This window comes from Triplophysa dalaica, chromosome 19 (assembly GCF_015846415.1).
Source record: "Triplophysa dalaica isolate WHDGS20190420 chromosome 19, ASM1584641v1, whole genome shotgun sequence".
Taxonomy (NCBI): Eukaryota; Metazoa; Chordata; class Actinopteri; order Cypriniformes; family Nemacheilidae; genus Triplophysa; species Triplophysa dalaica.
The window spans coordinates 13,371,999-13,388,246 of record NC_079560.1 but is presented as its reverse complement, the minus strand read 5'-3'; the positions used below and the strand labels follow the sequence as shown (position 1 = coordinate 13,388,246).

General features: G+C 38.3%; 1 protein-coding gene across 2 annotated transcripts; it reads right to left on the bottom strand.

Moving 5' to 3' along the window:
* Positions 1-485: 485 nt before the first annotated feature.
* LOC130407396 (clustered mitochondria protein homolog) lies at positions 486-15,349 on the bottom strand. Of its 2 annotated transcripts, XM_056730192.1 has the most exons (27): positions 14,766-15,349; positions 14,440-14,624; positions 12,977-13,148; positions 12,196-12,339; positions 11,939-12,066; positions 11,686-11,840; positions 11,478-11,603; positions 11,140-11,287; positions 10,967-11,059; positions 10,191-10,585; positions 9,992-10,110; positions 9,811-9,913; positions 8,369-8,640; positions 7,083-7,183; positions 6,835-6,987; positions 6,664-6,726; positions 6,320-6,573; positions 6,165-6,249; positions 5,873-6,029; positions 4,423-4,562; positions 4,249-4,329; positions 3,971-4,096; positions 3,762-3,883; positions 3,583-3,676; positions 2,416-2,550; positions 2,245-2,318; positions 486-1,317 (listed from the first exon to the last, which is right to left on the bottom strand). In XM_056730192.1, exons 1-27 carry the CDS (start codon positions 15,208-15,210, stop codon positions 1,170-1,172), a joined length of 4,218 nt encoding a protein of 1,405 aa, XP_056586170.1. In that variant the 5' UTR covers positions 15,211-15,349; the 3' UTR covers positions 486-1,169. The 2 variants fall into 2 exon arrangements, with proteins under 2 accessions (XP_056586170.1, XP_056586169.1); XM_056730191.1 differs by having other exon boundaries at positions 6,320-6,558; positions 9,811-10,110.
* Between the last annotated feature and the right edge of the window lie 899 nt (positions 15,350-16,248).

The following is a 16,248-nucleotide window of genomic DNA, read 5'->3' as shown; positions in this document are numbered from 1 at the left end:
ACCTATTTCTTATCATTTATTATTATTATTGTTGATGTTATTTAGACAATGATTATAATGAACAATTTTTACATATAATAAATGGAATCCATACAACAATATTAATATACAATATGCGAGTATATAAAAACATGTTAGTAAATAGGCTATGATTAATAATAATTAGACTATGAAACATATAAAAGGAGTTTTTTGTTTTAAATGTAAATAGCATGTTGAATAGTCAACATCATAAATAAACAATCTACATGCAGAAAATGAGAAAAAATGAAGATCTTATGTGGATGACTGAATGTCTGAAGTAATGAATCTGCCTCTCTTATGTGTGCAAATGCTCATAGACCGCCAGGCATGCAGAATGAATTTACATAACCACACATAATTGCATTTCTTCTTAAGCTGTAAATGAGATAAATGACTAAGAAGAATTAATGAAAGTAAACTTTCTCTGATTTTGATGCAAATAAATTAGAAAGAGACCACTGTGAGATTCAACTGTGTTTAGCTTTATTTCTGTTGGCAGAAAGCATTTAGTCACAATGCAATAATAACAAGTCAACAAGTCAGTGAAGTATGAAATGCATGCATTAGCCCTCTTAACAAGTATATCTGTGGCCCTTGTACATATAGGAGCAGTTTCCAAGACAGAGTTTGTTCTTAGTCATAGACTAACTTAAATGTTATGGGTGTCTTGATAGAAAACAACTTGCACTGACATTTCTTAAAATATATCAGTGCAATTGTTTTGTCTCAAGATGCACACGTTTTTTGAAAAGTTAGTATTTTAAAACGATTTAAATATCCTAATTTAACTAAGGCCTAGTCCTGGTTTAAGATAATCCCTGCCTGGGAAACCGGCCCACAGAATGCATTCAAAACAGACAAATATGAATTAAGACATAAACCTCAGAGAGTCAGGTATATAAATGTGCAAATCCTTTTCTAGGTAGCTCATGCTTTTTAAAGGCTGTGCTGTACTATCTTCAACATCTAGAGTTTCAAAGTCATCAAAAACTTTATGGACATCCGGCATGTAAAGTACAGTTTGCTTATGCCTTTTCTATTTTTATTGTATAACAATATATCTTAACCTTAGAAAAGTACTAATTATTCGGAGATACATTCGGATATTGTTCACATTCGTGAATACAGTCTTAAATTACTAAGCTTTAGTCCTCTTGAGTCATATCCTGCAATGTGTCAAGGTGCTCAGACGAGTCGTGCAGATCCTCCATTGACTGAGCATCATTTTGTAGGAGTTTATGCAGCTGTGTTGTTTTCTGAGTGTCGGTCCTGAGTTTCTCAAGGTCGCTGTTACTAGAGGGACATAAAATGGATGAAAGTTAAAAAACTGATGTAAGGAGAGTCTGAGAAAGGCAGAGAGAGACCATAGACAACAACATGATGGATAACAACAATGTTTATGGTACCCCAGTGTTACTTCAACTTTGGCCCTGTGTACTCTGTGGGAAATGAACTCCCTTAAACATGCTTTTCACACTTTTACTAGTTACATTTTTCTACAAAAAAAAATTACATTATAGGATATCTCGACAAATACATTTAGAGATAAGCATTTTGGTTTGCTAATGTACATTCTACCACACCTCAAACTACACAGCTGTGGTCAAAAGTGATGTCCGTCTTTAAAAAATGAATGTCTTTGCTTTTGTTATTCAAATATAAGATGTTATTCTCAAATGTTAATTCAAAATTATGTATACCGATATATCAATAACTGATCATTTTTTTGTCAATATACCCTATGCTTTATATCCGGCAAGCTTTTTGTTTTTCTATGCATTGTTTGTACATTCAAATAAAACCCCAAATATGTTGTAGTTTGCTGTTTTGCCAAATATTTTGTCCAATAAATATGTTAAATGTTTTGTCCATTACTAAGTACTATACTGCTTATATTATGATGGTTTAAATTAATCCGACAAGAAATTATGTATTGTAAAAATATGCCGATATCCCAAACCTTTAATACATAATTTTTACTATTCTGTTTATTTGCAGTGAAGACTGGAGATAAGACTGGAGATGCAGAATCAAGTTTAGAGACTTTATTTTGTCTCTTAAAAAAACTTTATTAGGTGAGTGAGAGACATTCAAATCCATCCCTGGGACATAGAGACGGTAACACTTCCATTGCATTCAAAACCCTATTTTCTCTACGAGATATTTAAGTTCACTTGAGATCTTAAATAGATATATATATATATAAAGCTTATTTCTTACCTGAGAGGAATAAGGACAATGCCAGTGATAAGATTTAGTTGCTCCACTATCCAGGCCCGACTTGGAGCGTTTAGCTATATGAGGAGACAACAGAGTCGCAGATAGCATCATTCATCACTGTAATATAATAAGTGTACATCCACTGAGACACAGACTGGATGCAGTACTAACATTAAGTGGAGCAATATTAGGGTCTGAGCCAGTTCTGTAGAGCCAGTTCATAGTTTTCTGCAGAATCACAGCCTGATGTGTGAGATGTTTCAGGTATTCTGAACTTTCCCGTGTCTTCTCGTGAGTCTCTCCTACCTATTGAAGCGAATATACGTTAATGGGTATCGAAATGCATCAGAATTTGAACAATATAATCATGCTAATCCAATATAAATCATGTCCCATAAACAAACCTGTATTTGGACAATTCCAGCATTATGGATATGACATAAAAACGCTCAGAGAATGCATTTGTTACTAATACAATGAACCACCTGTTTATATTTGACTAAAGCTTTGTTATGCATGTGACAAAAAAGAACACTGTTTTTGGAAATTGACAAACTTTGTAGGATTTATGGGAATTGAAATGCAAAAACCTGAAGCAATTATATCCAAAAAAGAGGAGAAGGGATGACTCTTAATAGAACATAAAATAGTTACTGTATTACAATTTTCATGTGTCTATTAATGAGGAATATGTATCAACATGGATGTGACAATCCTGAAAATGCCACTTACCTGACTAGAGAAAATCATGCACTCAAATGAAAAGAAAGGATTAAAAAAAGACCTCACATGGTTATTTGAACCACCAAATGCTGATATCTGTGCTATAAGTGTAGTAAAAACCTTTGGTAAAACCCAGTGGCGTAACTGTGTTTTGAAAAGTGGTGGGCACAGAGATAACAAAAACATTAAATTACAAATTAATAAATATCAACTGGTAATAACTCGTTGGGAATATTTATAATATATAGTGGGCCGTTGGCCACTCTGCTTTTCGACTCCAGGCCTCACAGTATGTGGTTCCCAAACTTTCATTTCGATAAGGTCACATGGGGCCTTGCATTACACTTAAAAACAGTTTATTCCTATGACTTATAACATCATCTCTTCGCTGGATTTCGTGTTTTTGTGCTTGGACACTGGATGCACAAGCAAACATAGAGAGTACAGACGATGCATGCATTTTTATACTGGCCGCGTTTCTGGAGTCGCGGCTCTCTGTCTTCCGCATGTATAACTCACGAGACATGTCCCACCCGCTAATTACGCCTATATTAAAACCTTATTTTTGTTTAATGGTAAGGTTGACATTCTTACAGAATTGTCCGTTTACAGTACCTGTTTCTTGTATATGTCGTAGCGTTCCTTTTCATGCCTCAACGCGGCACGGAAATCTCCTTTGCTCTCATTCACCTTTGCTAATAAGTGGCGACTGTGGAGGGGAGAATAGAAACACGTTCATTCATATAATGTTCAGGTTTTGTGTATGTGTTCACATGCATTTGTGTGTGTTCAACCTTTGTGCCAGTTTAAGAGGCGATGATCCTTGGTATTTGGAGGTCAGGAGAAAAGCGTTCTCCAGGAACTTGAGAGCAAGATCACAGGCCATCATACTGTGCAGTATAAGGCCTATCTTGCTCTGTATTGTGGATGAAACAAAACAACTTATCTATTATTACAATACATTTTTAACGTCACTGTGTATTACCTTTAATTTAAAACTCACGTCTAATAAAGCCATCTCAGGATGGTCCTCTCCACACACCAGGAGCATCAAGTAGCGAGCTCGGTACAGCAGTCGCAAAGCAGTCGCTGTCTGCCCAACAGCAAAACAATACAGCCCAAGGCTACTCTACAACAACAGAAAACACATCCAAAATAATTAAAAACAAATGTTTTTCTATACTTTGCATGTATACATCATGGGATTCAAACTCATTACATTGCTATTGTCTTATTCTACAAGCTATGCAACGAACTAGAAACTAAGTTAATATTACTCACATATTCCTGTATAGTGTTTGGATGCTCGATCCCCTGAACTCTCTCACTGATCAGTACCGCCCTCTGCTGGTGACTGAGGGACTAACAGCACATATGCAAAATATTACAAATCATAGGGATCCAGATATAAGTCTGTGTGTATGTAATGTAATGTAATGCAGTAGTAGATAATACCTCAGCGTAGTCTCCGAGGATGTAGTGAATCCGGCCCAGCAGCCGCAGACACACACAGACATCCTGATGCAGAGCTCCATACACATTAGTGAAGAGATCCAGAGCCTGACTTATTAACTCACAGCCATCCTTCAGACAACCTTGTGATACAAGTGTGTATATTGAAAGCCTCGAATGCATTCTAATTATTTACTGAGAATATAGCGTTTCTCATTTGCATTTTAGTGTATTCAAATATACCATCATAATCTTTTACTACAACAAAACTATTACACTGTGGATACTGTATTTGAACAAATGTGAATGCAAATTAGATTTGCCAGCTCCAGAGATGTTTAACTTGTGTTAACTCAATGACAAAATAACCTTCTACACATGCTTTAGTAATATTTTGAAAGGGATGTAATGAATATTTTTGAGTCAGAAATAGCTTTTGTTTGTTGAATAACATTTCAACACATGTAAATGCATTTTTTCGTGTTTTTGCCTTCCTTACTCAAAAAAATGTCAGGTGGTACAACCATATTTTTGTACATTTTTATCAATGCACTAAATGACTTTTGCTTCTAACATTTAAGAACATCCAAATTGTCTGACAAAAGTTTTTCATTTATCTCAGCATCTTTATTTGGAGTAATAATTTGAAAATTTGTTTACACTAAGGTTTTGAAAAATAACATAATGCCAAACAATGATTGAATTGTAATATTAATAACACCATTTTGAATAATTCTCTTAATCTGCTGTGTTTTACAGACAGTTGCCATTTCATAAATCTAAGATACCAAAACATAAATTCATGTTTATTATCAATATTATTCATTTATTATTGTAAATACTAAGTAGGTTTTATAGAATATAGTGACATCGTAGTCTGTTTTCGGAAGTCGTGCATCTCAGCGGCCATGTTTGCAACATCTCTGGGCAGCTATTTAGGTCATAGTAAGTCCACAGTCCTATCTACTTGAACGGGGGAAGGCAGATATTTCTAAAATCGCAGGCAAAAATCACAATTAAACAGCATATTTCAGAACAATAATGAAACATGACATGAACTAAACTGTATCGTTACTTCGGTTTGCTAAGCTTAAACTGTGCAAAGAAATCCCCCTTTTCGATCTCGCACGCGCTAGCAATCGCCTCACGAGAGCCTCGTCCCAGATAATCGTCAGTCTTTATTGATTGATGATTGGCTCGCTTTACTGGAAGGCGGGACTTCTTTTGCTAGAGCGGCATTATAAGCGTTGCATTTCTCGCCATTCATTGTAACGGCAGCGCCGCATTTAGTTAATTTGAATATTTTTAATGACATGTCATAATACTGACCCAACTGCACAGTTGCTAGTACTGATATTTTTAATATACAAGTAACACGGTTAGAGAAATTATCTTGGATAGAAAACAGTTGAAAGTTGTTTACTATTATACATTTATGACTAAGGATCCTCACCTTGCTGTACCTTTGACTGACCACAACTCAGAAGATGAAGGGCATCACTGGCCCTTGGTGTGATGTGCTTCACTACAGGGAAAATATTCAGGATGTCCTCCTCAGTGAACGCTGCTCTGTTCACAGTATTCTCGAAGTTATACTCTCTTAAAAGAATCTGAAATAAGAGAAACCAGAAACACACATTCTGTAAAACATTCTTAACCGTGATCCTTAAAAAGTGAGAAAAAACACAGCCATACTCCCAAAATCAGACTGGTTGATGGTCAATGATGAATGCAACCAGACTTACCTCAATGCCCGTTTTGATGGCAATCTCTCTGAGCAACGTGGTTCTCTGTAAACTGCATTTCTCCACGGCTTCCTTCACACTTCCACTACCGGACGGAGACGTCACAACGTAAGATCACAGCACAACAGTTTGTCTTCACAGATCACCACACTCACCATGGCATGACATAATGGTAGTACTCCTGAGATTCAGCTCCGATGGCTTTCCAGAGGTCACACGGAGTGAGGTTGGACCAGGCCGTGATGGTTTCGCCCATTTTAGAGCGCATCCGCCTCTTCCTGCATCTGGAGGCCCACCTGTCATTCAGATGGATGACCCCGGCGTCGGCGAATGAGCTCAGGAAGCAGTTGAGGAAATGGCTGACGGATGAAGAGAGCGTAGAGGGTTCCACTGCCTGAGGTAAAGTAAGCTGATAAATTTTGGATAGAAGAGTTTCCAAAATAAAAAAGATAATCATATCTTGCAGATCATATCAATGTACACAGGCAAACATTCTTACCAGAAGATACGTCTTAAAGAGATGTTTCGCACATCTGGTGATCAGCTCACACAATGCGATTTTCTGCAAAAGGTTGAAAAATAAGACTTTTTGTCTGGTTTCATTAGAAGGCCGGATTTGAATCTTATTTTTGGCCACGCCCTTGTGATTAAGCAGTAAATACACACTCACATAGACATGATCAAGTCTTTCTTTCTGAGGTATCTTCTCAATATACTCAAGCAAAGTACCCAGGTAGCGAATATTGATGCCGTGCTGATGCAGCGCCTCTGTCAACGTCATGCCATCCATAGGCATTGCTCTGTGGTCAAGGCAACTCTTAGCCTGAACAAAAGACACAAAATCAGCTATGTCTGTGTTCAGACAAAGAAAAGTGGCAGTATCCATCTATTTTATCTTTGTAATTGATACAAACTTACGAAAGCTGGGACTTGATTGGATAACAGGAATTCTGCAGCATCCTTTAGTTGCCGTTTCTGTTTCTGAATATCTTCTGCACTTTCCTTTGGAAAGCGTACACCTGTTCAAAATATAACAAATATTAAGGTTGTCACACAATGTTTAAGTCTACGTTAGTCTTATTAAAGCGATAGTTCACCCAAAAATCAAAACGTTTGTCATCATTTCTTCAACCTCTTGTCATTAACCTGTAGTACTTTCTTTCTTCTGCAGAACACAAAAGAAGATATTTTGAAGAATGTTGGTAACCGAACAGCAATGGCACCCATCGACTTTCATTGGTTTTGTGTCTATACAATAGAAGTGCATGGGTGCCTCCGCTGTTCGGTTACCAATATTCTTCAAAATATCTTCTTCTGTGTTCTGCAGAAGAAAGAAAGTCACACCGGTTTGGGGGTAAAGAAAATGATGACAGTATTTTTGGGTGGACTATCCCTTGAGGCAAGCGTTATGTATGAACAACACATGGATGAGAGAATTCCAAATTATATTAAAGGGGTAATTTGGCACAAACACGCGTTTTTCTGTGTCTATGGTGTGTTATAAGTTGCCCATGCATGTATAAGACACGTAAAATGGCAAAAATAAAATTTTCGGAACATAAGATGCATTATATCTTAAAGCGAATGCTCACCCTGACTTGCCTGAAACACATCTTGTAACCCCACCCCCACAAATCTACGTCAGTTCGTGGCCTGAATTGACTAAGTAAGGTAAGTAAGGTGGGTGTACCTGTCAGTACAATTGCTTTGGAACCTGATATTCCAAATATGGTAAGAGGCGTTACATTTCCGTCACACGCTTGCAATATTCGACCAATCACTACGCACTGGTTAACTGGCCAATCATAGCACACCTCTCTTTTCAGAGCGATGAGCTTTGTTAAAAATCTGCACGTTTCAGAGACGGGGCAAAGAGAGGAGATACAAACATGCATGATATGTGGAAAATACATTATTTTAGAACATTATATCATGTATACACACTGCATTACATCTAAAACAAACACTAAGATTGTTTTAGCCGTGTCATATGACCCCTTCAAGTCTTCGACTAAAGCGCTTGTGTACCCCTCTTTCCCATTCAATCATGTTCTGTCTCTCTTCACTGTACAGACTGGCAAAAACTATACGAAGGCCTCAACTGAATAGTATGAAAACCAAAATAGATAGTAATATTCATATTTAATTCACAGAAGCAGTAAGGTGAAACCGAATAAAATGGATAATTATGGTAACAAACCCACCTGAACAGAACACATTTGGGTTGAAATGAATATCAAAAGTGTTCATGAGAGAGGAGAAGATATGCTTGATTGAACGCTCCTGTTGGATGTTGTGGACAGACACAGGCTGGTGTGTATGGTGTTCTGCATCAGGGTCTGAGCGAGTGACAGCTGTTATGGGATGCTGAGGGGTTGCAGTTGAATTGCTCTTTATTGGAGATGTGCCAAGAGATTTGTTGATCTCTTTTGTATGCTCTGGACTTAGGGAGACAGTCTCTATGAATATCTGGTATCTGAAATGACAAAAAGAAATTTTGGACCTTCTGCACTACAAGCTTTACTCATATATATCTAAACGGTCTGATCACTACATCAGGAAATCCTGTCTGGGACATATTTCAACACAAAAATTAAAATATGCAGTATTTTTTTTAACTTGGAGAATTTATGTAATCTATGAATCACCACTTAGAATAATTAGATGTAATTGTTCACATTACAATGACAAGAAAGTAAGAATACACCAACACTAAGATAGCAAAACCAGTCATAACTTTCATTGCATCTTTGGGATGAAATACGATGTTCTCAGCAGGTTTAACGAGATTCTCTGTTAAAAAAAAAACTAAATATTTAACTAATTTGACTAAAGTTACAATCAAATTGGCTTAACAATTCATTTAAAATGACTATTTTACATTTTTAAACATTTTACATTACAACAAAATATACTTTACATTACATAAAAATTAGTTAAAGGGACAGTTTACAAAACAAATGAAAATTCTGTCATCATTTACTCACACTCAGGTCTGTTTAAATATCTTTGTTCTAATGAACACAGAGAAAGATATTTGGAAGAATGCTTGTTACCAAACAGTTCTTGGCCACCATTGACTACCATAGTAGGAAAAATGACAATGGTAGTCAAAGTGCACCAGAAGTTTGCTTTCCTACATTCTTCAACAGAAAGAATAAGTGTATAAAGACTACTATGGTAATCAATGGTGGCCAAGAACTGCTTGGTTACAAGCGTTCTTCCAAATATCTTTATAAATCTTTATACAGATTTGGATCAACTTGAGGGTGAATAATTGAAGACAGATTGTTTTTGGGGGGGTGAACTGTTCCTTTAGGGGTGGTTTCACAGACAGGGTTTAAGACTAGTCCCTGAATAACTTAAATGTTAGAGGTGTCTTGATCGAAAACAACTTAAACGGACATATCTTAGAATATATCAGTGCGATTGTTTTGTCTTGAGATGCACACCTGTAATGCTTTTTGTAAGGTATGTTTTTTAATACAACATAAATATCCTGATTTAACTAGGCCCAAGTCCTGGTTTGAGTTAATCCCTGTCCGGGAAACCGCCCCTTAGTTTAAAATTTTTACAAAGTAATATAATATTGTGTATAATGCAGCACTTCATTATTCATAAGACAGTTAAATGAATAAATGTCCACCTGTGCTCTGCAAAGGCCTCAATAAGCTCCTGTCTCAGGCAAACCAGGTGATGAGGATGTCGCTTTGGGAAGCCTAACTGTTGACACACAGGATTTAAATCCTCTTCTTCCACAGGAAGAAAATTCAGGTCAGGCGGGAAAGTAAAAAGAAGATCGAGGAGGTAGCGACGACCATCATTACCCACAATGCCCTTGTGCTCCACCGAGGAACACAACTCTACCGCCGTATCATCTTTGTTTAGCACGAGTTGACGTTGTACTCTCAGTTTCTTACTGGGCTTGTCAAGCAGCTCCAGATACCTACAAAAATCTCATTATACATTCTATCTTTACATATTTTTAATTTCCACAAGGTCAGGTAGCCTAAAAATCTGTTTTACCTGTTATCAGAAACCACAGTCTTGCCAAAGTCGACTGAGCCATAGACCACACTTTGTTCTCTGTCACGCTCCAGAATCCCTGGCACGATAGTTGTGGCGGTGACACGGTAGCCACGGTAATCCACGACCACTGTGCCGAGAAGGTACAGGCCTTCTTGATCCACTGCCCAGTAAGCCCTCACGCCGTTCAGGTCGTGCACAGGGGCGGCATGAGCGGCAGCCTCTCCTCCAAGATCTCTGTATCGGTCGTGTTCGTCAGAGGCGAAGCTGAAGAAAATGTTGCTCCAGATGAATATCTGCTGCCGCTGTTCTTCACTGGGGTCGATGGGCATCACGTTCCCGTCGATCACTCCCATGGCCCCCCGAGTTGCTGTGCTCACAAAATCACTGTTAGCCTGAAAAAGTCCGATGAAATATAGCCTTTTAATTTTATAAATAAAGCCTCAGAATCAATAAGAGTTTTTAGGTAGCTTTTGGTGCTTTAAAGGGATAGTTCACCCAAAAATACAAATTCTGTCCTCTTTTATTCACCCTCATGTCGTTCAAAACCTGTATAGGACTCTTTCTACTGTGGAACACAAAAGAAGTTATTTTGAGAAATGTCTCAGTGGTTTTGTGTCCATACAATGGAAGTCAATAGGGGGCAATGCTGTCTAGTTACCACTATTCTTGAAAATATCTTCTTTTGTAAGTCAAACAGGGTTGAAATGATGTGAAACCATACAGCCTACTTACAAAGAAGTGTTGACAACTAACAACATTATAAGTAAAGACACCTTAAACACAGCTCGATCCCTCATCAGACGATCGGTCAGGTTCTTTCTAGGAAGTTCTCTTGTGCTCTGGAGTTCTTCATTCCAGTCCCGAGCCTGCGTTAAACACACACAAATCCATCAAGGTCTACTTATTTAAATCACATGAGTCGGGACTTATTCCAAACAAAGTGAACCTGTCCGGGCAGATGTTCTTCATAACCCATGCGGAAGAAGCTGGCGTCTTCTGCTCGAACACAGTCCAAAGTGTGATCAAGGGCTGGAGCGGTCCAGCTGAACACTTGGAATGGTGTGGCAATCCTTTTAAAGGGGTGTGTGCTCTCTCTAAAACAAAAAACCTTGAGTAATTTTTTGTGTAAAAGATAATTGGCTAGCGTAGTGTTTGACCTTGAGCAAAGTGTTTTATTACAAATACATTTTTGAAAATGAGCAAACTTGACATTAATTTGATTGAGATTGATACCCTAAGTACAATTTCTCTACACTCTTATATCCCTTTAGGGATTTCACTCACCTCTTTTTTAGCAAGGCACTGAAATTCCTCTTAAAAACGGGACTGATCTGAACCAGGAGATCCAGTAGAGCATGACTAAGAATGCTGGGATTGGCCGGTTTTGGATTAAAGCTGTAAGCTGTAGACCTGTGATAAAGAGATTTACGAATACATTTCAAAGTATCTGAAACAGTTATTTTATTTATTTAAAAGGACAGTTGTAACTCACTGATTTACAAAGAACCCTCGAGTCGATGCAGTTACACTAAAGTGTCTGTCTTCCATGGTCACCACACTGAGATACATTAGGTCTCCGTGCATCTTTCGGTTTCCAGGAGGGGGATTCCAGCTACTCATGGTCAGGACCTTCAGGCACTCTGTGAACTGATGAAAAGAAAAATACAATGCTTTGTTCGCCAATATTCATCATATTAGTGAATGCATGAAATTTTTGTTCACACTTTTTGCAATTACCGTCATACCTTTCCAGAGTTAGCCTGAGGTTGCAGGGGCATCAGCAAACGTTTCTTACAGCCTGGAAGAATGTGCTCCGGAGGGTAGCAACCTGCATACTTCAGTCCATCGCTTTTTCGCTTAGGCATGGTGCCCTCTAAGAGATAAAGTCTATTAACAATAATATCTACCAATCTGGTTAAAAAGAGATTCTTTTACATTTGTCATGTGATGGAGTTTTTAGTACTCGTGAATTATAAGGTGCATCTTCTGTTTGCCAATTTACCTTCCATCCGATCCTCAATGAAATAGCTGAGAAAAGATGGTGAGCTCCCTTCCACTCCATTGTAGCCGTCGGTGATGTCCAGACTCTTGAGAAGCTCTCTGACGTGACGGAGATGGACACGCACTTCTCGAACGGTGTATGGCTCTTTTTATGTAAAGAAAAGTGGGTGGATTTATCATCAGAAATAAGAATTTTGAAAGCGATATACAGCCGTAGACCATTTCAAATTTTTATTTATTCAGCATTTCTAGGTGTATTGTGTCCATTGAGCAAAATCAAACCTCTGGAGTGACATAAAGTCATCCAACAGCAATGTGAAAGACTGACAGCATGACAAGACAAATGAAAACTGTGATAAAAATCCAGGTTGTAAAATAAAAAATAGTAGAACTTTACCTGAATACATATTGCTAAAAATGAATATAAACTTGTTATCTTTGCAATATTTGAGGTCTGAAAAATACACAGCATCTTTTCTGTTATTTTGACCTGTTACTCCAGTTTTCATTGACTGCAAATGAATGCAAATTGAAAGAATATCTTTATTTGAAATTTGGGAGGAACTTTTTTAGTAGTTCACAGAATGAAAAAAAAACATTAATTTGACCTTAACACAATAATAAATTCAGAAAAAACGAAAATAATTTGGAAATGCTCTCTTCATTTTTTTCCGTGGCTGTATACTGATATTAACTGAGATGTTTGATACTGTTATATTGTAAAGCCTAAGCCTAAATACCTTTATAGAAATGAATATGTGATTTAGTCTGGCTCATCTTACCCTCTACGACCTTCAGAAGCGAGCCCTCTTGAAGGCGTGGTATGGAACTAAGGTGGGTAAAGTTGTCAAGTGTGACTCCATTGAGCTGAAGGGAGAAGCAGGTGCGTCGACAGGTTTCTTCTCGATCCATCAACACCTGCCTGATTTCCTGCACCATCGCTAAAGGCGACACCTTGATCCATACAGATGACCAGATTTAATAGATTGGAAATGTGCTGTATTGACATATATTTTACTTGTTACTATAATTAATGCCAATACAGTTATTCATGTTCAAGTTCAAAGTGCATGAACTCATGTTTAAAGGTACATTTGTTTAAAAAAATGTATTTATAAATTAATAGTGATAGTTCGCCCAAAAATGAAAATTCTTTCATCATTTATTCACCTTCTTGTCATTTCAAACCTTAATGACTTAATGACTTTCTTCGTAAGTAAGAACACAAAAGAAGATAGTTTAAAACAAATTTGGATGTTTTGTCAAAACATCATCTGTGTTCTGTAAACGGAAGAACGTCAACATCTTCGATACAGTCCGTCAACATTCTCCAAAAATATGCAAAAGATTTACTCGTGCAATTTTACTGTATCAACCTGTCATGGTTCTCCCATTTCTGTTCAGGGTTTTCCAGCCTTGGGTTAGAACCATGATAGTATCATGTGTTTTGTGTGAGAAGGACATGTCAAGGCTTTGATATTGGCTGTCATGCGCCTTCTCGTGTCTCGTCTATGGCCCCGCCCCTCCCGTTCCTCGTCAGCTTTCCCTGAGTGCTTAATCCCCAGCACCTGTTACTTGTTAATTATCCTTTGTCTGTCTCCCTTTAAAACATCCTCGTGTTCATTGTCCTGTGCTCGTTCATTATGGATATACCTGTATGTTCTCACTTGGCTGTGTGATATATTAGATTTGCTGTTCCTGAATGTGTATCCTTAGACCTTGTTCCTGTTTCATTGTCAAGTAAGTGTTTGTTTAGTGTTTGTATCCAGTGTTTATTTTCTAGTCTAGTGAGTCAGTGTCCTTGTTTCTGTATTTAATATTATCCAGTCTTGGCTTCCCCATTGTGGGTTTTGTTTTGTCTGTTTTGTAGTGTTCTGTGTTACATTAAATACCCGTGTTAACCCCTCAACCATCTGTCTGCCTGCGTTTGGGTTCTCTCCTTGTCTAACCGTGACACAACCAGCTTTATGAGGAACCACCCTAAGATGCTTTTTAAACCATATTTCATCATTATTTGGTTCAAGTCATAGATTAAAGAAATATATAATAGACATAATATTTTATTTTCTCCAAAGCTGTTTAAAACATTTAAGTATGTGACATCTCAGGCATTTTGTTTGTTTTTTAAAATCACGAGAAACATTTCAATTCAAACTAAACTTTAACTTTGTGCGTGCATATATAAAGAACACATTAACAAATGAATGTTTAATTTCAGGTTATGTAAAAATAAGCAGCAGTTCACCTGGAAGTCAGTGGTTTCTGTTCCAGGCGCCTGGATCTTGACTGTGAACCCTTCATCTTCAGATGGGTCCATGTCAGGAATAGCAGGACGCTCTTGTATCTTGCGATCACCCTCGACCTGATCTGTCATATCACCTGCATTCGTGTCTAGTACATAACCGTCGAGCATGTTGTCAAAGCTGGGTCCTTGTATTTTGAAAAAGAGAAGATTCCCAATTAGAAGCTTCTTGGATGAACCCAAAAATGTTAAACTCACAAATTTGTTTGACCACAAACACTGATGTACACTTATGCCACTAAAGGAAAGCACAAATAGCCAACAGATACCTGTAAAGTTCGGAGTGTCTAGAAACAGCTTATCAACCACGAACAGGGTAAAGCGCTCGGTCTGATCCGTCCTCTGTTCCACCTGGGAGACAGCAAGCGATGTTGAGTCCCAATGCATCCGCTCTACTGCTTTCTTTTTCCGTATCAGATCCATTCGACTTTCTTCTGTCTCCCTTATCTGATGGTCTGTCAAGATTAGATCAGGTGGTGCAGGGTCTTCCGTTAGAGATATTTTCTCCTCCATACAGTCAAAATGAGGGGATTTATTCTTTAGAAGATCTTCACTGGTGGCACTAGCATGCACTCTTTTTATAACTCCCATCTCAAACGTCTCCACGTTTCGCTCTGGATCTGGTGTTTCTGTAAGATCTGGCTCTATAGATTGTTCTCTTGTGCTGCGAGATGGCCATTTTGTGCTCGCCTTGGACCTACAGGACCTTCCCATGGACCACGTGCAGTTTCCGTTATCGCGTTTAGATTTGTTTGTGCTGCACTGTTTGGATATTTCTGTCGTTCTTTGCTGAATTCATTTGGTTTATTTTCCACCAGTAGATCCGCGGTCTTATCCAACGTCTCATCCTGTTCTTCATATCTGTGAGTATAGTCATGTTCGGTCTGTGAGGGGTACGGTCTAGATATGGCATGGTTTACGTCTTCACGTGTTCCTCGGCTGAAGAAAGTTGCCTCCGTTCCCTCTCCATAAGTACATATTCGGTTTGGATGCAAAGAGGCATGCGGTTGATCTAAAGGTATCAAGTAGAGCGAAGACAGCAGTGGCCATTCATCCTCCCGGGACCGTAATTGATTTGTGCCTGACTCTGTGAACTCCTGATGAACGACATTTGTGCTTGGCTGGCTGACCACCCCTCTCTCTATTCCATTCTGGTTGCTTCTGACACCTGGTGCTTCTCTCCTCGTTCCCAACAGAAGCTCGAGGGCTGAACTGAGTCTTCTGCACCCAGAGCTAGGCCAATGTTACTGCTTAGCACAATGTCAGGGAAGAGAAGGTGATCCTGGTTCAAAACCGGAGATGCCAGCCGATCAACTGAGGTCTTTGCAGGAGACAGGCTTTCTAGGTCACTATTCTCTCTGGAAAGGAGTGGAGATTGCTCCTCGTTCTGGTCGCCACGTGCACTACCGTGAATAAAATCGGACACCTTGCGGCAGCAATAAAGTACGTTTCCCATCTTGCCACCATTTGATTCCAGTTAAAGAGGAGATGCCACTAACTTTTTTAGGCTGGCAATAAATTGACCTTGACAGCTATACTTGAGCGGTGGACAAGTCTGACAAACAGCTGGTATACACAAGTAAGTCTAGTACCAAGCCTGTGCGTCTGTGCAATAACAGAAACATGCCGTAATCTATAGATATAAAAAAAAACAATTGATTTTTAAATCCCAAAATTATGAATCATCTACACTTTTACAGAACTAAATAAGTAGCGTATAAGACCCTCTTTTCATTGCAATGCATAGAGTCA